The 27,181-nt window shown below is 38.9% G+C and overlaps 2 protein-coding genes across 5 annotated transcripts in view; both read left to right on the top strand.

The window, feature by feature from the left end:
• Positions 1-27,181, top strand: part of RPL7 (ribosomal protein L7) — an 886,137-nt gene that overhangs the window by 712,365 nt on the left and 146,591 nt on the right. The gene's annotated exons all lie outside the window — the stretch shown is intronic.
• Positions 1-27,181, top strand: part of STAU2 (staufen double-stranded RNA binding protein 2) — a 171,147-nt gene that overhangs the window by 70,118 nt on the left and 73,848 nt on the right. For all 4 annotated transcript variants that reach the window (XM_050970276.1, XM_030231973.2, XM_030231959.2 and 1 more), the window contains 2 exons: positions 2,477-2,537; positions 15,607-15,914. In XM_050970276.1, coding sequence (XP_050826233.1) covers positions 2,477-2,537; positions 15,607-15,914 — 369 coding nt within the window. The remainder of the gene's footprint in view (positions 1-2,476; positions 2,538-15,606; positions 15,915-27,181) is intronic.

The raw sequence follows: 27,181 nt of genomic DNA, 5'->3' as shown, positions 1-27,181 counted from the left end.
AATCAGGCTTAATTGCATACTTGCAGCTGTAATCATTTCAGAATTGGTAGACTCGTGTACAATGGCCTAATATTGTTCTGAACACAATGAACAAATGTTACTGTATCCAGAAAATGTGAAGTACTCAACTTTTTTGTAGTGGCAGTATCATAATAAAATCATAACAAATTTTTAAAGCTTTGTTGGGGTTTAAGGACATGAAATATCTAGAGCATCTGGTTTTATCTTCTGTTTATATGTCTGGACATATTTGGAGATGCACAAATTAGTTCATGTAGCTGAAGGAATTTTAAGTCTCAAACTAAACTGGGGTGGAGAAGAGGGGAAATAGCCCTTAGATCTCTATCAAGGGGAGCATTGCAAAATTCCTTGCCTATAAATTGCACAATAAAGATATACCATTAGAAGATACTTGTTTCATTGTTTGAATCCAAAATGGGTTCCAGTGCAGATTAGCTGATGTAGCAGGTTGGCATCTAAATAGATAATTTTCACCTGTATATTTTTTGATTATGCTTAAAAAGGCAATTCTTTTTTCCCCTGTACCCCCTTTTCCTCAAGTCCTTCCATTCCATTCCTCCTCCCTTAAAAATAAGCAAAACCAAATCCAGAGGTTTTTTTCCCTTTAACCCTGGTACATAAAATGTGAGTGCATTTATTGTTTTAATGGAGACCTAAGAGTGTTATAAGAGCAATGTGTAGTGCTGATGGCAGCACAAGTAATCCAGGTAATGTAAAAAAGTAAAGGCTCTGCTCTTTTCTGGGTTAAACTGATTCCTGAAAGAAATCAGTAATGGTTGTGCAGAGTCTTGAGGAGAGCAATCTGGAGGTGTGCTGGGAGACATTTTGCAGTTGTCAGAATTTCAGCTGTATGGATGAGAATGGAGAGTTGTAGTAATTTTTTTATGTGTACACCTTTTTGTTTCTTCTTGCCACTTGTATTCTCTTAGATAGAAGAAAACCAAGGTAGATTGCATTCATGTGAGGCAGCAGTACTAAGGATAACTTACTCTTAGAGGAATTGTTGTTAAATTCCCTGTTACAATCAAGTTAATAAACAAAAAAACAGAAAAAAAAACCAAAAAAAAAAAAAAAAAAAGAGAAGAACAAGGAGAGTTGGAAATCTTCTCCTATTGTAACAGTGTGCTTGAGCTGGCATCGTGTTACAGGTGGTCAGGATGGATTCCTGACAAAACCATGCTGTTGTTAGCAGTAAATACAAACATATTTATACATTTCATATTGCTTGTTCATATGAAGAACTGTTGTCACATGTATTTTCAAATATACATATTACCTGTGTCATAATATGAATAAAACAAGTTATATGAAATAAAAGTGTATGGATCTACGTGACCAAAAGCTGACTGTAATGCCTGTCCTCCTTTTACATCAAATATCTCCCATTTTCATTGCATATTGCCAAGGCTCTTTGGGGTGTATATGATGATGAAAAAAGCAGAGAAACAACCATGGAAATACCTGCTTTTCATAGTGTGCTCTCTCATCCTTTCCAAGTAAAATATATCATCTAGTGGTTTGTATTATGACATGGTAGTAATCTAAACAGCCTTAATCCAGAGGCAGATTTCAGCTGGTTGATTTTCCTTCTCATCTCTTTCACTTTCCAACCCCACCTTCAAGAGCAAATGATTACAACTTTGTTCTAGCATATAGCCTGCTTTGCTGTGAGGTTTTCTGTTTGCATAGAAAATCCCAGTGAAATCTGAAAATGATTATTCATTTCACATTCACAGAGCTGGTTATCAATAGCTCCTAAGTAATGAGGAAGCTCCTCTGACTTTTTCATCCAGTTTTATACAGAAATCTAGAACACTGCCATCTTATTTACTGTGTAAACCTCAGTAGGGGCTTCATTTTGAACCTCTGTGTTAATTGTTCCCCTTTTCCATGTCAGAGTAATACCTAGTATTGAACATAATAAAATTAATCTGAAGACAATTAGCTTCATCAAAAATATATTAAAATAATTGTAAACTGCAATCATTTTTACTTCCACTTTGGTGACTAAATTGATTCCTAACAAGTAAATATTTTAAATTACACCCAAAGTACTTTATAGTGTTTACACATTCCTTTATAGCCGGTAATTAGGATCTTCTTGTTTTAGAATCTAATTTCTCTGTTGACTGTTTATGTTTTCAGTTGAGAGCTGCTTAAAACATTTAATTTTATTTAAGTCTGATTTGGTAACATATTGAGTTGAACCTAATCCTTGGGGAAACATTTATATTTCAGTGTTAGGCAATAGTTGTTAATATTTACTCATGAAGGGTACATTACTCAAATAACCTGTCTTAGGCAAAAATTAGGATGAGTTAGCAAAATTTTGTGAACAGATGTGGCAGTCTCAACTCATCCTTTTTAGTAAGTTTCAACTGAACTTATAAACAGGAATGTTCTCTTTAGGGAGCAGTTTACTCTTTACTTACATATCTTTTTCTACCTGTTTCAGCTTGGAGAAAACAAAAGTTGGAATAGCCAAAATGTTGGGTTTCCTGAGCCAACAAGTAATAGTAAGTATTGCTTTCCAAATTTATATTGATATTTATTTCTCTTTGTCTCTGTATGATTTGAATTATCCAAGACAATTGAAATGCTTTTTGTAAATATTTTTGGGGTTTTGTTGCAATTAGATGAATTGACCCCTGAGTATCCTGTGTGTGAGTGTAGGTATGAGTGCAGAAAAAAGGAAATTTTTATCTATTAATTGAATCATTGAATCCTTCAGTTTGTAGGGGATTTTAGGAGGTCACCAAAACTGCTTGCTCAAAGCACAGTCATTGCAAAGTTGAGATATGGTTGCTTATGACTTTTTAACAGTTCTCCAGCAATGAAAGTTCCGTAGCTTCTCTGGGCAGCCTGTTCCAGTGCTTAACTTTCTTCACATTGATTTTTTTTTTCTTTTATTCTTGTCAGAATGTCTCCTGTTTGTTTATGACTCTCATCTCCTGTTCTTCTGCTATATACCTCAGTAATGTGCCTGGCTCCATCTTTTCTGACTGTCTCTTCTTAGGTATTGGAAGGCTGCTATTGGGTCCCAACAGATTTCCATTATCTAGGAATTTATCTACCTAGAAAATCACAGCTTAGAGACAAGGATGCTGGGGAGACATGGTGTCAAAATCCTTGCTAAAGCCAAGGTAAATGACATCCACTGTTCTCCATTCATAAAACCAGTCATTTTATCATGAAAGATAATCACACTCAGTGCCCACAAATGGCTTTAAGAGGACTGCATGATTTTCCCAGGGACCAGACTGAAGCTGACCAGCCTGCCTTCTTTGAGTGTAATGCATTTCTCCAGGCACTGGAGATTTCTTCTGATCTCCATGACTTTTTGAAGAGAACAGAGAGTGACCTCATAAATGATGCAAGCTGGTTTACTCAGCACACTGAGATAGGTCCCATTTGGTCCAATGGATGCACAGGAAGTTCCACCTGAATATGAGGAAGAACTTTAATGTCCAGGTGACTGAGCACTGGAACAGGTTGCCCAGAGAGGTTATGGAGTCTCCTTTACTGGAGTTATTCAAGAACCATGTGGACACAATCCTGTGCCATTAGCTCTGGGATGACCCTGTTTGAACAGAAGGATTGGACCAGATGACCCACTGTGGTCCCTCCCAACCTGACCCAATCTGCAATTCTGAGATTTTGTGATTTATATGGGCTGATTTCTAGCTTTTCTCACAACATCCCTGACTCTGATGAGGTATGCTGGTGGTAATTCCTCTCTTCCTTGAGCTTTGTTTGTAAGACACAAAAGCCCAAGAAACCTTGTTGGTGAAGATTGAATTTGGTTTCACTGCAACAGGTAAAGAATAGGACAGAATCTGGTGAGTTTATAACTAGATTTTTCCTGTTTAAAGTGGTAAAGATAATATAAATAGTACTTTTTCACTTTTTCATGAGCCCTGGATTTTTCTCTAGAATCATGTGTAGTTTAGAACTTCTTAAGGGTCCCAAACATAATCTCCCTCAACTAAGGATTGTAGAGATGGACACACACGTGAGCTACCTTCTATTTTTTGCCTATATGCATCTGAAAGACATGGTCCTAAAAGCAGGTTTTAAGGAGTTTCAATAGTGTTCCATTATTTATATGGTCTTCCCACTCACCACAGAGGGACCCAGAGACCTGAGGAATAATTTGTTCTTCAACTTACACAACAGTTTGCTAGTGTTTAAAGTGATCTTGGATGGAACACATGCCATTGTGTTTCCTGAAAGGAAGGATTCTACAGGATCTAAGTCTTCCCATTAATGGCTTCCTTACAACCCTGTCATCAACCCCCATCAATACTTTTAGATGATTTGTGCTTGTATTGTCAAAATCTCTAAGGACAAGATCTGTGAAATATCTTCAAATGTTAGTGTCTTAGAGTTTGAGTCAGCAGAATAAGACCTCTATCTTTTCTCATGTCCTTTCAGTATCTTGTAGCAGAGACACTTCTAAATGAAACCATAATTTTCTGTTAAACCAACAAGAAAAAACAATCTATTAGGCTGCTCAAGACAACTTTGACAGTTATACCTGTAAATCCAAATCTAGAAAAACACAAAAGGAAACTCATTCAACAGGAGACAAGATTAACAGAAATTATATTTTAAACTTGTGCTGATAACACAGCAAATAACTTATTTTTCACAGACCTGCTCACAGACCTTTTTGCAGCCACCAGAGCCACAGTAGAGAAGCAGGTTTTTATTCTGGGACACTTTTGTAGTGCTCAATGCCTTAATTTCCATTCTTCTGATCTACAAGTAAATTAGAAGTTGAAAGAGATGGAGCATGCCAATAGACACAGAGCATTTGTTCAGAGACCACTGTTCTGAATCTCTTAACCCCGTTTTGAGGGTTCCAATCTAGAGGCAACATTAATAATAAGCAGGTGATTAAAGTGTATCATAGAATGTTAGAGGGTTGGAATGAATCTTAAATCTTATCTAGTCCAACCAGCCCTGCCATGTGCAGGAGTACCATCCACTAGACCAGATTGCTCATCCAGCCTGACTTTGAACACTGCCAGGGTGTTTTCAATAAAAGATATCACTTTTATGCAGGATCTCTGATGCACCTGTGAAGTGCAGGGTTTTTTAAAGGCAGCTCCAAACAAGTTCCACACTTTGAGATAAAAAATGTCACATCCTTTCAGGTGTGAGTATACTAGTTTATTTTTAAGAGCAGCACTTTCTGGTAGGTGAATTTACTCTTGAGTTTTTAAAGTAGTTTTTTAAAGTTAGGAAGCTTTAAAAGAGTGCAAATGGAGCAGCTTCCTCCCTTTTGTATCCTTCTTAAAAGAGAAATGTACAGTTTGCATTTCTTATTACCATAAACATAACTTTCAGTTGTCTTGAAAATCTGAGGCTCTGAGATTACTACATCTACCATTGGGCAGCTTTTATTCATATTTCCAGTAATTTTATTCCAGGAAAACAATTGTGTCTTGCTAGGGCAGGCTATTGTGCATCAGTTTCCTTTTGCAGACAGATAGTCTTTCTTTGTGTGCATAATGCCCTGTGTTTCCATCTGAATCAAATAAAACTGGAATAGTAAAGGGAATTTGTATGCTTCAGTACAAGAGAAAACAAAAATCATTGCAGTTCTATATTTTAGTACAGTTGAAAAACAGATTTCATGGTACTCTTATGAAGTAGTTTGTTTTTGCTGAGAAATACTCTACAGTTTGTATCACCCAAATTACTAGCTCAATATATATTTAGTATTCCCTATTAAATATTTCTGAATATTAACTTCTCCTGCTGCCCTCTGTCATGTTACTCTTGCATTATCCACATGGCAAACCTCACTTCTGTTCCTCCAACTCACTGGAAAAGCCTCTTCCCACAGGTTTACTTCCTTACCTGTCTTCTGCATTTCACAGTGTCAAAGAAAGATGAACCACAAAGCTATTGGTTTCTTGGTTTGGGATATCTTTGACATTCTTCACATATGAAATGTCAAGAACACTGAGTTTTTTTCCCTTATGCTTCTGGAAGAGACTTTGAGAAACTGTGAGCAGACCAGAAGCATTTGGAGCCCATATAGTAGATGTTTACTGTAAACAGAATCTCATTTATCTCTCTTGATTTAAGTAGTTATCAACAGAAACAAAACATGCAACAAATAAACAATCCTATTGCAAAGTGCATTTTCATGGAACATATTTTTGGTTTGTATTTCTGGATGGGGTAATCACAAACATCATACAGGATGTGTTCTAGGAGAAACTGTAGATGAGCTATGAAAAACAGTACAAAAATAAAAGTTAAATGTTACTGTGTTTATAGATATTATAATTCAAAGAAGGAAAAAAATTACCATCACTGTTTTTACATGTTTCCCAATTTCAGTTCTTTGTCACATAGGTTTTCTTTACCTATTTCTAACTATTCTGGGAGTCACAAAGTACTGAAAACCTGATAATTAAAAAAAAAAAAAAACACATTCAGAGCAATCTTACCTCTCTGTAAAGGACAGTCTCTTTGTTTTTCTTGCCTAACATTTTATTACTAGGGATTGGTGCATGACTTTACAGTCTTTGTTCTTCGGAGTACATCTGCTCCTGCTGTTTGTTCACCACCTGAAATCATAACCATTTGTTTGTGACATCACAATTAGTTACTGGGAAGATGATTAGATTGTCACCAACAGATGATTATGATTTCAGATGGTAAATGAGCAGCAGGAGCAGATGATCTCCTAAGGAACAAAGATACTTGATCTCATACAATTGTTCTCAGTGAGAAAAAAAAAAAGAAAAAGGAGAGAAAAAAGCAAATAGATATTCTGAAGAGTTTCTTAAGTCTGTTATGAAAAAATCTGATATTTTTCTGTGAATAACATTTATTTTAGTATTTTTAAAACTCCAATATTAGATTAAGAAATATAAATTAAGACATACAAAAAAAGCAAAAAGATTTGGTGTATTATAAGCCCTAAATGTATGGCTACATTCAGATCCTTACTTAAAAGTTTCTTCATCAGCTTTTTGGAGAAGATAAATGCAACATAAATTATGTATTTATGACACTTTGCATACTAATACATCTTCACATTGAAGGAAACAAAATTTATTTGAACTTTGTAGTTCTGGCCCTCAGTAGCTTCAGAAAGATATTTTTTATATAGTCCTCTAATTGTTTGTTTTTCAGCTGGGGATTTTGGTGAAAACTTCCAGTAGATAATTTAATACCCCATGTTTCCATAAATAGGAACAGAAGTCTATAGTTTTGGAATAAAATTTTTGTGTTGTAATTTGGGCATTTTTAATTGGAAGGTTTGTGTGTTATATTTTGCTGAAATATGTAATTCTTTTGAGTATATTTCAGAGATGATTTATAGTGGATTATGTGCAGTTTTACTTACTAAGTACTGCTGTTGCATTGGACTTGGCTCTGAGTTTCTTCCAAATTTACTCAGTTTTGTCAATTGTAATGACCTCTTGCTAGGAGTGACATTGATACATCACTAAATGTTTGCTGAATTATTTACCATTCTGACTAGAAACCACAGTAAAGGGATTGACAGCACCACTTGCTTGGTTAAAGGCCACAGAACAATAGTTTCCCATCTGCACATTTTGATATTTTTGTTCTGTTTTGTGGGGATTTTTTTAGCTAACAAACTGTCAGGTGAGCATTATGCCATCAATGGAGCAGTTCCTTCAGCTGAGCCATTTGTTCTTACTTTATATGTCTCACAGCCTTGTCTAGAGTCTCTTATCACAGCTGGTTATGTTTAAATAATACCTCGCCTCTGTAACTGCTGAGTTGATTTGCTAATTTTTTAATTTAATTTTCTTTCTTACTGAAGGTACTGGAAAATTAAATTTAGAAGCAGAGGAGATTTGTTCAATTTTATTTCTTTCCTAATTTACTGAAACTAGGAAATCCATGCTACATTTGGCATTATTAATAACTGATGTGTTATTTTTCAGTTTCATTTAACAATGAAAATAATTTTATCCAGTGTAATACCAATTAAATGTAGCTTGCAAATTTTTAATAGTTGAATAAACTTCTAAAACACCTAATATTAAAAAACATATTGACAAAACAGGGAAGAGTGTGTTATTTTTTCTTTGCTGTTTTGAGAACTAATGACAAGAGCCAAATTAGCATTTTTTTGTGTGAGGGGGATTTGGGCTCAACTCTGGAGCATAAGACAGCAACTGCAAGTGGTCCTTGTCTATTTCCCACATTTCCCCTTTTGAGATGCTCAGTTAAGTGCTTAAAGCTCTGCAAGGGTTGCATCTTCAGAGATGATGATTCTGTGCTGAGTTTAGAGTACAATGTGTGTTTATAAAGAGCCTGGTCTTTTAAGCTTGTGCCCAGAGCATTGGAGACTTGGTTTCCTTCTTCAGCAGAAGGAGAGTATGGAGTGCAGAGTAATCTGGATAGTGGCAGCTGCCTTTTGGAGATGTGTATCTAATATGATTTGCAGCCAAAAAAGAAACAATCAAATGCTATTAAATATAGGAAGTTCACAGGGAAGGAGTGATCTAAAGTAATCATGACTGTAGTTTGCCTGTTGATTGAAACTCTTGTGAATGAAAGTGCAGATGTATATTCAGGTGTTCTCTGGCTGATTCACAGGTATTCTGCCTATTTTAGATACAGGTTAAAAAGAAAGAGTTGTGAGAAACCTGCTGCCTGGTTCTTGAGTAGCACAGATTGTGCATGTGTAGGAAATACAGACTTGGGCTGTGAGGTCTGTGGTTTGGGTGCCCTCAAGACAAGAAGGAACCCGAGTCACCTGTCTGGGAGACTGCTTAGCCATCAAGCTTTTGATGTATGAAATGTACAAAGAGGAATCAGCCACCATGGCAGGAGCCAGCCAGCTCTATGGATAGAGATGATTTCAGATAATGCATCCTTTGGTTTTTGCCAGTCTCCTAAGAGGCCAATATGAACTGCACTTATTCAAGGTTGCTAGTCTATTCCTTTGGAAAAATCTGCACATGAAGCAGAAATGCAGAGCTCTTTTTTGATGTTAACTCTCAAATTCAAATTTAATTATGTAATTATGCTAAGTATCTGCATTTGGTATTCTGTCTTCAGGTGAGAAAATGGAGCAGTATCACATAATTCACCTCAGAACAGTGTTACTGTAAATTCACTTTTCTGGAGTCTTTTCTCCTTTTCCAACACCCTTCCCTCCAACCTGGAACCCACCACATACTTCACCTTAAGTCTAGGATAATCATGTCCTTGAAAAATTGAATCTCCTGAACTGAAACTTGGTTGCTGACAGAGCTAAAACTTAATTCTCCACTCTTTCCTTCATGCCCTTTCAACATCAAACATGGTTTTCTCCTCTGATTTCCTCCTCATTCATACATTTGCTGTGGTTGTTGATGGCCCCCTTGGCCTTCTTAGCTTCAGCAACCTCTCTGTCCTTGTCTGGTAGATCTGCTCATTATTTCATCTCTTCTCTGTGTGGGTCAGGCTTTTGTTTTCATCATCACCATTCTCATTCCTCTCCTAATCTGTTAATGAATGGTCTTGCCTGCACAGGTTCCCTCCAGTTGCACTCAGGCACTCTCCTAAATTGCTTTACCCCCACAAATATCACTTTCTAGCAGCTGTTACAAGCACCTTGATCTGCCAGCTCACTAGCTTGATTTGCTCCTGCTCCGAATTTGCTGATCCTCTTTACTGCTAAGAATACTGACCTTCCTTCTATATTTTGCTTGTTTTTTTCCTGAGCCTGCTCAGTCTTAATCTTTGGGTATGTGGACATATTGCTGGAAAATTATGATGCAGGAATTGTCATGTAAAACTTACAGTGTAGATGTTTCTTCTGTCTAGTGGAATATTTCATAGAATATCCTGTAGAAATTCCCCACTGCAAACACTATGTCTTATTTTTTACCAGAATCTTATGTATGCAAGCAGGAGTAAAGCTGAGGAGGAATTCAAAGGACTTTACTCATAATAGTTAAATGCCAAATTTTGCAGAAATGCATACAATTTAAATCCTGCAATACTGCAATTTCTGGTTTGGCTATACAAAAAATAGTCCAGTGAAATTAGAGATATCAAAGCCTGATTTCATGAAGAACTAAATAGTGTATACTTCAGTACTGTGGTTATTTTAAGGTTAAACAAAGTTTGTATTTTAATGAGCAGCTTTATATAACATCAGTTTGTTTAAGGTCATGTAGACGAGATCTTTTGATTGAAAGACATTGTGTAATGACAGAACATTTTTTCTTGTCTGAATATTGCAGTAGCTGGTGACTTAGAAATACCACAGATAGCTGTGTTAAGTAAGTAATGATTGCAGCTTGGTATTTCAAGCCAAGATTGTGTGCAGACAATTGCTGAGAACATAATGGCCATACTATCTGCCTCTTCAATTGTCTGACTGACCTTTTCTCAGTTCCTACTGAGGTAATGAAATTTGAAAATATTCTAGTATATAAATAGCCTTTTACACTGAGTGGGGTGTAAAGCCATAATTTCTTATTGTTATAATATTTACATTTTTCAGTCTTGTTATTAAAATAGTTATTTAGTTTTGTAAATTCTCTCTTTTTTCTTTTTTTGTGTCAGTAGATTTGTAATGGGCCATATTTTAGGGCCTGTTGAGAACCTGCCAGTTCTAGGGATTATCCCCCATACCTCTTAAGTTCTTGTCCATTTTAATGTACAAAATTGTGAAATCAGGATTAGATACAGTTCTAACTTTTCCCTCTTACAGCCTTACTACAAAATTTTTCCCTGTACTTCATGTACCACATTATAAGAAGGCTTTTTTCAATGTGACTACAGATAGCATAATCTGAAAGCTTTTTGATGATTATCTATCAAGTATTTTATTCCATTCCAAAAATACTGATTATTTCCTTATGAACAGTCTTTTCTTCATCTAGTAATGGGTCATTTCAGACACCAGGGTGCTAAACTTAATTCATGAGCATATACTATACAGAATTATACCATTGTTTACTCTGCATCATTGCACAAGACATGCAAAGACTCCTTTGTGCCATGTTCCACATCAGTGGTTGTAGTGCAGGGAAGAGCTCTTCAGCAGGCTCAGGGGAAGTCATATTGCAGCTGGCAGTGCTTCTGACACACGAACAAGTATAGCTTTTTTTGTAAGATAAGCAAGAATTTGGGGAGAAAACTGTATTATCCAAGAAAGAATAAAGTTGTGGTTTAGACCAAGTATAAATGTGAAAAGTTAGTGAGTGCCCCTGAATCAGAGAAGTCATTGAGTGAAGGCAGAGGAAGAGTATCCCTACACTACTGATTAAATATAGAGAAGTAGCACTGACATACATATGTATACATATGCAGATTGACAGCACAAGCATGATTCTGTAGGCCATCTTGTGGAGTTGAATGATAAAATTGAATTCTAAACTTTTAATGTTTTCTGATCTTCCTGAGAGAAACAGAAAATTGGAAATAGGACACCAGTGGTACCTGTGTAGGCTCTAATAGCTGTGAGTGTGCAGGCAATGCCACTTGAACTTTTCTGAATTTAGTAGCCCACTGCTGTGGGTAACTTGTCATTGTTCCTGTATCAGCAAATTCCATTTTTGCAGAGCCTTATTACATTGTTCAGTAATATTGTCAGTTGTTGTTCTTCACCCCATTACCCATGCAGACAGTTTTCTAATGGTAATTTTTGTTTACCACAAACTCCAGAAAGTGGAGGACCCATTTGTAGAAATGTCCTCCTGTCTTCCCAGCCAAGGGGACACTAAAGAGAAAGGGTTAGGGATAAAAATAATATCACTCAACAGAACTTTTAAAGATTGTCTCTGTTGTGGCTGCTGTGAAAAAAAAAGGTGCAATCAAAGCACTGAGATTACATTTCCAGGGCAAGGCTTGTGAGGGATTGTTGGCCCATCTTGTATCTTATTCATACATTTGCCTTGGAGTCCAAGCTATTTTGCTGTTATCTAGTATGTGACAGCAAAAGTAGACAATGGAAGATGAAATTTATTCTTAGGTAAGAAAGGTCTTTGGTGTGTTTTCATAGACTTCAGAAGATTGTGAGAGACTGCAAACAATTACTGTCCATGATGAGTAAGACATGTTTTTTAAATGTTAGTGATTACATTGCTTAGCTAGCCTGCATATTTTTGTAGCACATTTGCCCACAGGTTTAAATAATATAAATGGAAATTATTTTAACATGTTTCATAAATGTGCCTCGAAGTTAATGTCCACCAGAAGGTGCAGTGTTGTTGGTCTCTTATAGATCCTAGGACTCCTAATAATTATGATTCTTCCTGTGGAGTATGGTGAAGCTTCTATGGGGTAAATATTTAGTGGACACAGAAGTCTAAGGTTTTTTCCTAGCTGAAAAGTAAAAAAAATGAAAATGTTTGCCTGGAGATGTTCTCCTGCAATGCATAAAGGTGTTAGAGGATAGTATTTCTTTTTCCCCTGCTTTTTAATCAACTGATTGTTAGAAGACAAATTAAGATAATTTCTGAAGGGTTCTTTTGTTCTTGCACTTAATCCTCTGTTGTTGTTGTATCCCTTGTCATTTGATAACTCTACTACTGTAACTAAATATATTTATACTTTCCTGTAATACAGCAGAGTTGAAGTAAGCAGGCAACAGTGAGGAATGATATATAAAGTATCCTCAATAATACATTAAAAATAGATAATGAATTACAATTAATACATGTTTTATAGAAGTTTTCAAAGAGACCAAGTTTTTATTGGCTTTTTAAAACATGTTTGTAAGAAACTTCATGAAACATAGACCCTGAATATAAAAAGTTAATATCTTGCAACTACATTAATGTAATGTCTAGAATATTACATTACTTTGTTTCCAGAGATAATCAATGATGGTAATATAATATCTGCCTCTCAGAGCCAATGTATGATTTAAATTAATTATTGCTTATAAAGCACTTTGAAGTCTTTAGCAGTAAGGTGTTGCAAAGTGTAAAAGTACTATTATTAATTTAACATCACCATTAAAGTCAGTACTTTAAGAGCATTTGCTGTACTCTGCTCAATATCTTTCTATTCATCATATGCTGCATATTAGTTATTTTAACATTTAGAAAGCTTAGTAATCTGGAAGTATTCCAAACCATTGTTCCAGACAGCAGTTAGATATTTGGGTGGATCATGTAAAAACAGTGAAATGGCTGAGAAAGCATGTAAAATGTTTGTTTTAAGTAATATTACATCAATGGAACAGACATCTGCAGCACTGGACTTGATTTTAAACTTCTTTAAACTTTTTTTAAAGTTAACATTGTACTATGTTTTTCTAAAATTTATTAGGGGGGCTAATATCATGTTATTTCTAAACAAGTAGACTGTTTTATCTTTTGTTCAGTTTACATTTGTGTTTCTGAAATATTCGTGGGAAATCAGATTTACAGTGGGCAGTTCTTAGGAGGTGGTGGACACCTGCCCCTCAGTATTTTTACTGCTGTTTGGTTTTGTAACCTAACATCAACTATCAAGATGTGTATTATATATTTTTTTTTTCAATTTTCATTAATCTTACGTCTTGTGTAAGACTTTAAAAATACAGGCAGAGGTAGGCCTTGGAGGTTACAGCCTCAGGAAAAGAGTGTCAAGTCTCTCTTCTCATAAAATGATTATATGCCATAAAATAATGCTGTGTATTTACACAGTAGTTTATCTATTAAATTATGTTTGAAATTGTCCCAGATGGAGAAAAAGAAATTTTAGGGATCCTATCCTCCATCTTTCCCAGCAACATTGTCTTGAATTTGTGCTTAGCTCTGGAGCTCAGTCTACTGCCTTTGGAGCCAGTTCTAAACTAGGTAAAAGCAGCCTTAATGTTCAGGATCCAACCAGACTCCCCAGCCCTATGGAGGTAGGTGGGGAGAGCAGTCAGGTGAATAACAGATATGTCTTTGTAAATGATATAAGCAGATGTTCCAGATTTCTAAAAGCAATATGAATTTAAAAGCCAAATGTATGAGTAAATCAATTAAAAGATTCACCTGTAAGCAGTTTGCTGAGTCGGCACTGAGGAAGTTCCATTTTCACCATGTAGTTGAAAATGAGGATATTAATTACAGGTAATATTTTTTGAGTCTTCTCCTTGTGGTAGACATTTTATTTAAAAGTACTACTTGCACTTCTAGGATTAAAGGAATCTTTCCTAGGTACTGGAAATTAATTTCCTCCTCTTCTTTGAATTTATTCTACTTTCTGAGATTAATTTAATATGTACTGCAAATGAATTAAACATTGAACCCTTTGATTTCTCTTGGGATTACTAAATCAGTTAACAAACAGGTTTATTATCCCAAGAATGAAATGCCATATGGCTCAGATTCACTCATATTATATGCTAGAAGATTAAAGTATGTTCTTAATATGAAATTACACATTTCAAGCTCATTTTCTGATGCATTAATAATAAGAAAAAGGTTTCCCTCTAGTATCAGCCAACTGGTTATTTGTGTTTCCAAAAAATGCCTAATTGGATAAGAAAACTAGCAAAGTTCAGACTTAATTCTGCACATTACCATGCACAGGACTATCAGCAAAACTGACCAAATATGTATTTCTGTTTCCAAGCAGGTTTAGGGTTGAGATATTTTCTAAAAGGTATTAAAAATGTTTAAATGTAGATAAATTATCACTAATTTACATCTCACTGGAAATATTTAGAATTTATTCACATAAATAAATCTAGCTCTTTTAATGTTTACCTTAACTCCTGTTGATATTAAGTAGGACACAGATGCTTTCCTTTTTCAGTATAAATGTTCTCAAAGGCAAGTAACTATTTGAAAACTATAGGATATGCAGATAAATAAATAAATAAATTCCTTTTCACTGCAGAGCAGTCAGTCACATCAGTCATTAGCACTGGCTGCAGGGCAATTTAGGACTTTTTAACGCCAGGCTGCCATTGTGATTCAGTAAACTCTAAGCCAGCACTCGAGGCAGCGCTGCTACTGCAAGGAACCACACTGCCCTTCCAACAATGCTAATGACAGAGGGTAGAAGAAATGAACAATTCCCATGGAAACCCCCTGACAACAGCCAATACCTCCAGCAGCTCATTCTCATGGACATCCCTACATGGGCCTACAGGTGCTGGTGCTGGCAATAGAGCAGCTGGGGACTTCAAGCACCAGCTGTAGGTGGGAGAAAAAAAACTAAACTACTTCTGGTTGCAACAGTGCCGATATAGACTAGTTTCAATTATTTGTGAAAAAACAGCCTAAGTATTGTATCAGATAGGAGGTAAAGAATGTAGGGAAATAATGATTGTGCTACTATTTTGAAGTAACATCTGTTCCTCATGGTTTGTAGGTCTCAAACACTTTTTGTTCCTATTGTGTGTTCTATTCTAGCCACAGTTTAAAGTTAAGGTTTGTACCATTTTAAAAAGAGTTGGGGAAGAAGAAGAAGAGGGCCCCTTCAGATCTGCTTTGTTTCTAAATATATTAGGTGACTTCATTTACAGTTACTGTAAGAAAAAAAAATACTGCTTCTAAATTCTTACTTTGTTTTTGACTGTAAAATATGTTAATGAAAATTGTCTACATGTCAAACCCATTCTAAAGTAATGAGAACGATCTTTGGTTTTGTTTTCAGCACCAAAGGGAATACTCCATCTCTCTCCTGACGTATATCAAGAGATGGAAGCAAGCCGCAACAAATCAGCCCCTGGTACCACTGTAAGCTATATGTCATCCAAAGAAATGAGCCAGACTTCTAGCTCTTTCTTCAGCATATCTCCTACCACAAATAGCACAGCCACCATTGCCAGGGAACTTCTCATGAATGGAACGTCCCCAACTGCCGAAGCCATAGGTCTAAAAGGAATATCTCCTGCTTCCCCCTGTTCTACAGTGCAGCCTTCAAAACAGCTGGAATATTTGGCAAGGATTCAAGGCTTTCAGGTATGGGAGGGGGAAAATGAAGCTCTTCAGCCAGAATCGTAGCGTGGCCATCAAGGTTTCACCCTTGCCCTCTTGAATGTGGGCATGCATGTAACTTATCTTGTAAAATTAGCTGGTGTCTGAGGCAGTTTCTGGGTCCAGGAGATACAGATTTCCACCTTACATTTATCTTACTGCAGCCCATCTTTCTCTCCTACGTCTCTTCTCCTTAAATAATTACAGGCTTAAATTATGCTTTTAACTTGCACTTCTTTGAGAGTCTTTACCTCTTGGTTTCTCCCTTCAACTCTGATCCAGAAGCTACTGATGCACCACCTTACCTTTGCATTTGTTTTCTAGGCCAGGTCATTCAAGTAGTTTTCTTTGCTTCCCACCCTTCCCCTCTTAAATGTAACCTGCTGTTTTGGTTTAGGAATGGTACTATCCAATTTAGCGTCCCACTGACACTCTCCAAACCACTGCTGCTCACTCACTCTCCCCTTCCCACTCCCACCTCCCCTTATGGTGGGCTGGGAGGAGAATTGGAAACAAAAAAGGTGAATGTCATGGGTTGTGATAAGAACAATGTACTAGAAACAGCAATGGGATAAGAAAGCAAACAGTGACAGCAACAATGCTAATGACAGAGGGTAGAAGAAATGAACAATTCCCGTGGAAACCTGAGAACAGCCAATACCTGACCACACCCTCTGCCACACTCACTCCACTGGAAGAGACTTCCTCCCCCAGACATGGCAATGACATGAGGTGGTATAGAATAATGTCCAGGTCCTAGCCATGGCCCCTCCTGGCAATTGCAAAACTTAACCCTGTCCTGGCCAGAATCAGGACATTATCCACCCCTTGTTCTATACCATCCTGCATACCCAGATCCTACACATTCTAACTGTATCTATGTGTATACATGCAGAGGTATCATTTCCCTAGTCAGTGGCTGTTCCTCCAAGATGTCTGTTGAGTCCCTTTAGTCCATGACTAATGGACTAAAGGGACTCAACAGACATCTTGGAGGAACAGCCATTGACTGGGGAAATGATACCTCATCCATGGGTTCTATCCATTGATGTCACAATAGGACATGAAACAAACCACACGCACAAGCTGAAACATCCAAGGTAAAAGGAAGGAAGTTTATTTCCAAACTCCAGTATTTATAGACTTTCAAAAGGAGGACGAAATTGCCACCTCTCCAGCCAGACTGGTCAAACCAAATTTCTCCTCCCCCACAAAGGAATGCAAAACAATCATTATTTACATGAAAAGTGCGTGAGAAACTCCATTACAAAAATGTAAGCATCAGAAGGCTTAGAAGTACTTAGAAGAATAGGGCAACACATCATAGATGTCTTCCAGGTCAGGAGGGCTGGTGTGCTGTTAGCTGGTTGCAGGCTGCATCACAAATTCACTACTGGTGCATCTGGAGCAGTCCATACTCATTGTCCATCACAGTTATGGCATACAGTGTCATTCAGCAACCAATGTTACACAATTCAACAGCACAGACTGTTCTCACCCGAAAATCTAAACCCCTGGAGGTAGTTCATGATAATTTCCAAGATCCCTGAGCTTTTGGGGTTTCCTGTTCAACTCACTAGATGATCAGCACAGTTCACTCACTTTATGTAGCAGTAGTGGCATGACATTTGGAAGAGACTTTCTCTTAACACATATAGCCCAGCACTGGCAGTCAGGGTGCCAGAAGAAGCTGTGCTTCAGTGCCCATCACTTCTGAAGCAGCTTGAACCCCTTCATGAGATGCCAGTATCCCTTTTTCAGTTGTTGTGTAGCAGGCCTTGGATCCTTTGAATCCCCAACTCCAGAATCCCAGGAGTCATCCTCCAGTGTCCCCTAGTACTTTTTGGCAGAGACTCCAGGAAGGATCTTTCTCCCCAGCTGCAGTATAGAGCACAGTTTTCGCATCTTGTCCTGTCCTGACTGACCCAAGAGCTACTGCATGAACAATCTCTTCCTTAATTTGTTCAGAAGCTTGTTTTTCAGGACCCCTCTTAAAATAATTCATCTTTGCATTATAAGATATAGAGGGCTTTCAATCTGACTGAGCTCTGGAATACACATTCTCCAAAAGGCCACAGCTCCTAGGAAAACCTGTATTTGCTTCTTGATGGTTGGTGGGAACATAGATGCTGTTTTGTTGACCATAGCCATTAGAATCTGATGACATCCATCTTACCATTTTATTCCTAAAGCCTAGATTTCCTGGCAGGTCCCTTGACCTTACTTTGCTTTAAGGCAAAACCAGCCTTCAGGAGGATTTGGATTATCTTCTCCCCTTTCTCAAAAACTTCCTCTGCTTGGTTGCCCCACACAATGATGTCATCAATATATTGCAAGTGTTATGAAGCCTCACTCTCTTCCAGTGCAGTCTGCATCATTCCATGGCAAATGGTGGGAATGTGCTTCCACCCCTGGGCAGTTGGTTCCAGGTGTACTGCATGTCCTTTTGGGTCCTTGAAATACTCACTCCTGAGGCAGTCTATGCCAAGGATGTACAAGGCCTCTGGCCCATCACAATGGGGTGGTTTTGCCATTCATTCCTGTAAGACCCCAGAGCTCACTTGACAAGTCTCTTAAAAGGGCTTGCAGCTTTTTTTATATACCCTGAATTAGATGCAAAGGAGAAATAACAACAAGGTATTCTCAAGAGATGAAAGCAACAAAAACTTTACTGGCAAATTTCAGAAAATCAGAGAACTTAAGCAAAAGTTTAGAACGACATTGAATCAACATAAAACGTTTTGCCAAGCCTTAACTTAGCAAATTCTAAGCCTGATCAACTTAGCAAACTCCAACAAATCCAACCTTAAGTTGCTAAAACTTTGAGAAGGCATTATAAGGAGGAGAGGAAAGAGAAAAAGAGAAAGAGAAAAGATGCAGAAAAGAATGAATACAGCTACCACTGCTGGCTTCCAGTGGTCTTCCAGCTGATATAAAATCCATGGGAAGGTAGGGTCAAGACATGTGCTTGCCTAGTGTCCTGGCTTAAGTACCCTTTGGCTCTCCTGGGCCCTTCCTCCAGGTGAGACTTTTGGTCTGGCAGCCACTCAGGAGCTGGGTTAGGGCTTCTGAGATGGGATGAGGAGCATTGCCTCCAGTGTGCCTGTGACTGGCAGTCACTATGGGGCTGGGATACAGGCTCTAGAGGATGGAGTGTGTGGAGCAGAGCATTGCCCCACCAGGGCAAGGCCCAACCTGCCCCTTTGCCCACATACACCCTCAAAATGTTTTGAGCAAGCAGTCTCCTCCAGTCTCTCACAATACCCAGTGAGGCTCAGTACATCTCCCAGTACAGGCAGCTCTTGGGATCCCCTGTCATCCCAGAAACAGAGACGGATTCTGCCCCTACTTATCTTTGTAGCATTAGGGTACATGGTGCACTGGTGTCAAGTAAAGCCTTAAACTCCTGTGGGTCTGGTGTGCCAAGCCATCAGATCCACACAGTCCAAGAGATCTGATTGTCCCTTTCCTCCACCTTGCTCGAGGCAGGACCCCTCCAGTTCTGGTCACGGTATTTGTTGCTCACAAGTTTGAACTGAAGGTACTTCAAGGAGATTCAAACAACATCAGCCCTCCTGTTCTGAGTATTTGTCTACTGGAAACTGGAGTGGCATTTATCCTTGAAGGATTTTCTGCAGTGGTTGTTCTTCCTCTCAACTCATGTATCCAGGCTACTAGGGCACAGGTGGGTTTTCCATTCTACTTCCTCATGTCCCTTCTATGCTCATGCAAGTAAAACCACAGGTTACCTTGTGGTGTGCTCCCTCTCTCTCAAGCAAGGGGCCCTTGCTACCAACAGCAAGGACTCTGGTCTATACTGGAGGGCCATGGGACATGTCCTCTCTAGCTTGTTCAAGTCTTTCAGATCTGTCTGCCATCTTGGAAGTTGTGCCACAGCTGAGGTGCAGGTTGGTAGTGAGGCAAAAACATGATCTTCATATTGCCAAAGTCAGGTAGTCACCTGAAGCACTGTTCTCCTTTCATTGCCATTAATGTCGATGGCATATGATGATGGCGTGCTCTGCACAAACTTCCACCACGTGGACTGTGTACACTGGACCTCATCTGGAGCCACAGAGAACTGCTCTTTATTTCAATCTCTGTAAAGTGCCTCTAGCACAGCTAATGCTCTCAGGTACTGGATACCTTTCTCCATGACATTGCATCTGCTTGGATACACTATTAGATCATCCATGAGAGAACGCCCTTCCCTCAGCTTGACAGGAGTCACTTCCAGAGGCTGAGAGTTTCTGTCCTCTTCCCAATCCCACTGTCAATACTGCATCCTGTGACAGGGATTCCAGTTGCTTGGCTTTATTACCACCTAGTTTCATATTGTGGGACACAATGTCCCAGCACAGGAGCAGCCAGGTCACCAGGGGCTCTCCTGGCTGGTGGTTGATGTATTTTTGCTCACTGGTGTAGAGGTCAGATGCCAGGCACCCACCAAAGCCACTCTCTCCTCTGCAGCTGGATGGGGGAGAGAAAATATAATGAAAGGTCCATGGATTGAGGTAAGGCCTGGGAGAGATCATTCATCAAATACCATCATGGCCAAAACAGGCACTCCCCAATGCATATCAACTTAGAGATAGGCCTTGAATTTATTACTCACAAAATCAGAGCAGGATAATGAGAAACACAGTAAGAACCTTGAAAACACCTTCCCCTTGTTAGAAATGAACTAACTTTTAGATACAATTAAATGGGGACAAACTTTTGTCTATGCAAAAGAAAACTATTTATTAGTAATGATTTACCTGAGCCAGGTGTGTACCTCTCTCCCCTAGAGCTGAGCACACACACCCTCCAATAGAATGGCTACAAAATACACCTTTTCCCATCTAGGGGGTGGTCCCTGACCCCCTTCCCGTTAGCTGGTTACTCGGGGATTTACATTATCTCCTGACAGCCTGCTTTTCTGTCTCCTCCCCTCTCATCCTTCTTCCTTTTGGTCAGGTCTTCAACTCCACCCCTCTCCCAGCTCACAGCAACACCCAACAAACCAACCAGAACAAATCCAAACCTCAAACAACACCACAAAGAACCAACAACTTTCACTTAACAACCTTTTGGCTTCAGAAAATATTACCTCATCTCTCATACCCTCACCACTCCTTCCTTCCCACTGACAGAGAAGGACAGAGGGAATGGGGGATTTGGTCAGTTCATCACCTGTGGCTTCTTCCACTGCCAAGAGAGAGGAGTTGTTCCCCTGCTGCACTGTGGGGTCTCTCCCACAGGAGACTCTTCATGAACTTCTCCAGTGTGAGTCTATCTCATGAGCTGCAGTCCTCCCCAAATTGCTGCAATGTGACTCCATCCCACGGGCAGCAGCCCATGCCCAAACTGCTGCAGCATGGGTGACTCTTCCATGCAGTGCAGTCCTTCAAGGCCAGGCTGCTCCAGTATAGGAGCAGGGCCCCTCCCTCCACAGGTCTCCCATGGGCTCACAGCCTCCTCTCAGGCACCCACCTGCTCCAGTGTGGGGCTCCTCCACAGGCTGCAGGCAGATCTCTGCATCCCCATGGATCTCCATGGGCTGCAGAATCAGAGATGCTTCTCCATGGCCATCACCATGGGCTGCAGAGGAATCCCAGCTCTGGTGCCTGGAGCCCCCCCTGCCCCTCCTCTGCACTGACCTTGCTGTCTGCAGAGTTTTCCTTACATGTTCTCACTCCGCCCTTTTCCAGCCACAATTTCAACTGCACAACAGTTTTTTATTTATCTTTCTTCTTAAATATGTTTTCTCAGAAGTATTACCACCGTTTCTAATTGGCCCGGCCTTGGCCAGCAGCACATCCATCTTTGGAACTACCAGGGATTGGCTCTGCTGGACATGGAGAGAGCTTCTGGCAGCTTCTAACAGAAGCCATCCTTGTAGCCTCTCCCTCCCAGCCCCCCCCCCAAAACCTAGGCCATGCAAACTCCATACACCTGGAAATAGGGATCAGGTGATTATCTCTGGCTCTGCTTCTTCCTCCTGTTTTGAGGGCTTTACTTCCTCTTTATCCCTCACTAAGTGAGCTGATTTGGATTTCTTTTTTGTATAGGGGCAACTACTACTGCCACAGGTGGTTCCTTGGGTTCACCTGCAAATCAGGCCACAGTGCCTGTAGGTCTGTTTTCTTCCTCTTTCCCCTGAGGGTGCTGTCTAGTATTGGACTGTGTCCACTAAAGAGTAGTCAGGCCCAGCACACTACAATAAATTGCCCCTTTCTTGAGCTGCCACAGCATGCTCCTTGCAAATATTCTGTCACTTTAGAAGGATCCTGTAGTTGTTCAGGAATGAACTTCCAAACCACTGGAGCAGAAAATATTTTAAAAATCTTCTTCATTTTTTGCCACGTTTCATGCCACTCATGACTATCCACCCTTGGGGCAGATCTCTGAATGAACTTCCTAGAAATCTGTTTCTTGACTCTAAACATGATGTGGACTGACACCAGTGAGTCTTAGCAACAAGAACATGCTTTCCTTAGCATCCAAGGGAAATTCTCAAAAGCTGTTGTAACAGCTGAAGGAGGAGAAGGAGGTGAAAGACTGGGGAAAATCATCCTCCCCTGTTCCCCTACAGACTGAGTGTGATTATTAATTGACTCCCAAAGACAGTGCCTAAAGTAAAGGTAGGAGAGCAGCCCTGAATATGCTTATGAAATTACACTCATTGCCCTTGATCAGTCACAGACTGATATCCCCTAATACAGAAAAAAAGCAAAAACACCAATCCTTCTCCTGGCTCTGAAAAAGAACATCACAAGGATCACATATAGGAATACAGGGGAATATGTGAATACAGGGTTAGGTACCACAACCACATGAACAGACCAAGTGCCATTGTGACCAGTGGCTCTGCAGTTAATGCAACAAATGCTTAGATTGAATTTGTTTCCAAGCTGCTCTGGACAGATCTGTTGTTACCTCAACCCTTGATGCCACACACTGCATGCCCAATAAGGGTGCAGTGATTTAAGAATGGTACTGCCCAGTTTAGTGCTCCCACTGAGACTCTCCAAACCACATACCACTCACTCACTCCTCCCTCCCCCTCCTCCCACCCCTTAAACTGGATGGAGAGGAAAAATGGAGGCACAAAAGGCAAAGATCACAGGTTGAGATAAGAACAACCTATTGGAAACAGCTGTGAGATAAGAATTTGACTAATATTAGTGACAGAAAGTACAAGAATCACACAGAACCCCCCCACCAATAGACAATACCCAACCACTCCCTCTGCCGCACCACTTGACCAGAAGGGTTCCCTTTCTCCCCCAAGAGAGTCCCTTCCTGCAGCAGAGACGTGAGGTGTTACAGAATAACCTCCAGGTCCTAGTCATGCCTCCTCCTGGCCACTGAAAAATTTAACCCTTTCCTGGCTGGAACCAGGACACCTGAGAATAGTGTTTTGTTCAGAAGGTGCAGCCTAGAAGCCAAGCTGGTGTCAGAGCAATGCAGACTGTTTTTGTCACCATAGTCAATACTAGAGAATGTAAGGTGAACCATGCTGGGTCAGTGCATGAGTCCTTGAGCACTGTACCCAGCAGTGCCAAGTACCCTATATTTCATAGGACGGTGGCAACCTCTGTAGTACATCCAGTCATTTCTGTGGTGTGGAAGTTAGGAAGAGGAGGCCTCTTCCCTATCCCATTACATGCAGAATTACACGTGTGTATGGATAGTGGCTCATTTTACAGTGTTTAACTGTCAGAGATATATGTAGAAATATACTTTTTCCTGTCACAGGTTTTTGTTTTGAGTTCTTGTTTTGTCTGGAGTTTTTTCCCTTTTCAGAATTGTGAATTTGCTTCATTTGAAGAGATGGTTTTGTATGCTTTAGCATATGTAATTTGATCATGTAACTAAATTCTAAAAATGAGAGGTTCCTTTTGCATGCCTGATAATGAATTTTTTTGTCAAAGCCCATGTAATTTACAAGGTATGCAGTTGTTGAGTGACTTTAAAAAAGCTGCTGGAAATCAAGAAATAGTGTCAGATGTTCTGTTGGTATAAGCAGCATAGTTAAATTACTTTTTCTTACATCGGATATCACCAGTTGTGGATTTGACTTAACACTGTTTTTGTCTAAAATGTACATTCAGATTTCTTTTGGTCTTCATTTTTGAAATGTCATTTTTGCTTCATTCATTTGAATGTCTCTTAATGAAAGAACCAGTAATAGCCTGAGCTTCACTGTAGTAGAGTTAAGCTGCTAATAGGAATTCAGTTTTGCTGAGTTCCATTTTTTACCTGCCTGCAGTAGAAACAGATTAATTCTGATGAAAAGAAATTCAATCCATGAAGTTTTCACTGCTCACTTTCGCATCTTGTCAGATTGCTTGTGTCTCCTAGTAATGGTTTATTTTCATAGAACTGATGCACAATTTATGTGACTGTTTTGGGTCCTACTTGCCTACAGTATATGGTTACTGTAAAATGATTAGTTGTGTTTGTCCTGGGTTTTTTTTTCCTCATGCTTTGATTCTAGATGCTTTTGTAGAAACTGTTTTTAAAGGGTCTTACCTTGAGCCAAAAATATAATCCTTTTCATCCATGAACCAGACTACTACTTTTTGCTTGGCCCTAGTACAAAGCAAGGAATTTGGTACGGAATCTTGATTATTAACAACTATCCGCTGTGTATGTAACTGCTGGTTTTACATCATCTTAGCATGCTTTTTAACACCTCACTTCAATAAGCCTGGTATTGATGTGAAACTCTGCCACTGCTGGATGGCTGAGCTGAGGTGGAGCAGTGAACAGAATCTCTGTGGGAAATGGCTCAGTGGCCTGTCAGGTGCATATCACAGGTCTCTTCACCATTTCAGCCTAGAAAGCTCTTTGTGTTTTAGAGTTTAAAAGCCGATGTCTTTACAGGTTGACTTTCTCAGGCATATTTGCTAAAGGAGAAGACTACTGCATTTCCAAACAGCTAGCTTGTTTCATGTTTCCTGAATGACCCAAAATGATTTTTAAATTGTTAGCATGTATTTGTATTCTGGTCCAGATGATAACCATAGTTTTTGTCTTTCATTGAAGAGCGTATACATTCTGTTCTGTTACAATGTATTTTTTGAATTTTTTAAAAAAATCAATAAATACTCATATGATGTTTCATTTGTAAATGTAAACAATGTTATTTGCTTATTTGAATGGTTTTCTTGAACTGCTTTAGCTGCAGGCAACACGTCTTTAAAACACACTAATTTAAGTTCATCTAAACTGTTTGTATATGATCTCAGCTATGTTCTATTGTAAGCCCTTAATATAAAGTTATTGGGACCAATGTATAGTTAAGTAGTAAAAAATTGCATTTTCATTCTTTATGATTTATTATTCTAAAGACATTTGTAATTGATAAGCAGCAGCTCAGTGTTACTGAAGAACAGGTGTTTAGCTTGGATACTTTCAAAGGTCAGGCTTCAAATTACCTGTGATAATTAAACACAAATTCTTCAAGCAAGCCTTTACAAACTCTGAATAAAGCATTTTAGTGCTTGCTTCGTATTTATGAATACTATCTACCCAGTTAATTGTTTTGCAGACTTTGCCTGGAAATGGTTTAAAGGAAAATTCAGCTTTGGTAAAATTGTTATTTTTAAGTGACTATGTGGTATTTTGGCCATTGTTCTGTAACCAGACTAGGAAAGTTACAGTTATTTCCCCTGACCATTTAAGCGCAGTCAATTATTCAGAGAATTTGTTTAAATGGAAACATTTAGAGAAGCTGTTTACACATGTATAACTTGAGCCTCCAGTTTTTACTGAAGCAAAATGCAAGTTGCAGGTAGTCCAGTAGGAAATTCCACTGTGAATTTCCATGAAGCAAAGATCATAAAAAAATGTAAAACTGCACGACTGAGTGCCCACAATCAGTCCCAATACGTGGCTGTAGGCATATTTGGCTTGCTACATTGGCAGGGCTTGGAGGTCTTAACTTTTCCTCCGTAGTGGCTCCATAACAAAACCTCACACAGGATATAGTTTCTATGTGATGTTCTCCTTTGATTGCAATGGTTACACAATTTTCTTTTCCCCTCCACATTTGTTTACTTGTTAACTGTTCCATTTTATACATGGATACTTAAATGTTTTATTGTGTGGCATTTCTAAATGTTTCTCCTTTCCCCAGTGGCACACGTTTCTGAATGGTTGCACGCACAGGAGAGGTCCTGCTGGGTGCTCTAGAGTCAGGTTTACTTGTGGCTTATACATTCCAGTGCATGGGTTTGAATTGTTGGCAGGACTAGACTGAAATTAAACTTCTACACTTGGATTAGGGTTGACACTGAGCTCAAACATTTTCCTACAGTGGCCTTAAACAAAACAAAACACTTTGTGGAGGTTGGATTTGGAAATCAGTGTAGGAGTGCTTGGATCTCAATACTGAGGTATGCATGTTAGGAGAATTTCAGGGAAATTCTACCCTTAGTGGATTTCAAGGAAAGACCTGTAGTTTTGGTCAATCTGTACATAATTGATGATTTCTCTGAGCAGGTCAGATTTTTAAAAAGCACCTAAATACCATTTTTGAAATTGACACAGGCCTTATGGATGTTAATAAGAAGTCATTTAAAGATGTAAAATCATCTGAAAAGGTAGAAGCTGTTTGGGATTTTCATATACACCTGTGCAGATTAGGTACCTTACCTCCACTTCACGAGTTGGGGCACTCAATATACTGTTTTGCAAACTGGGCTGTTTATTGGTTTTATGGCAGGAAGGGTTCTATGCACTGAATCTATTATAATGAAGATAGTTGTAGTTATAGTGTTAGCTGCCAGAGAGAGTGTATTTTCAAAGCTTCCTGCAAATGAAGGAATCCAAAGGTGTGTTTTAACAAATCTCCAGATAAAGCCAAAGAGAGAAAGTGCAGCAAGTGCTAAAAACAAGAATGTAAATCCAGATGATACCGTTCTGTCCTTGAATGTGTTGGCTGTGGACACAGTTTGTGGCCACTGTCAGCTTGGGACTGGGATCCCAGAAAATGGGTTAGTGCTGAAGAACACAAAATTCCCATCACTTGTTCAAAGTAGGAAACCCAAATAATAATTAAAGGAAGCTTTTGAAATTACAGCGTCAGACTTCTTGGCATCATTAATATAAAACAGATTTGAAAGCTATGTCCGCAAAATGTTTTCAGATAAATGGTCCTTTGAAGATCCTATCTCCAAAAATTGGGAAAAATTAGGATAATGAAAAGTGAAGGTGTTTGCAGGATTGTGTTTAGAGAATACTTTTGAAATAAGACTGTT

The sequence above is a fragment of the Serinus canaria genome, chromosome 2, assembly GCF_022539315.1.
Source record: "Serinus canaria isolate serCan28SL12 chromosome 2, serCan2020, whole genome shotgun sequence".
NCBI lineage: Eukaryota > Metazoa > Chordata > Aves > Passeriformes > Fringillidae > Serinus > Serinus canaria.
Note: the sequence above shows the minus strand (reverse complement) of the source record. Positions and strands in the feature narration are given on the sequence as shown.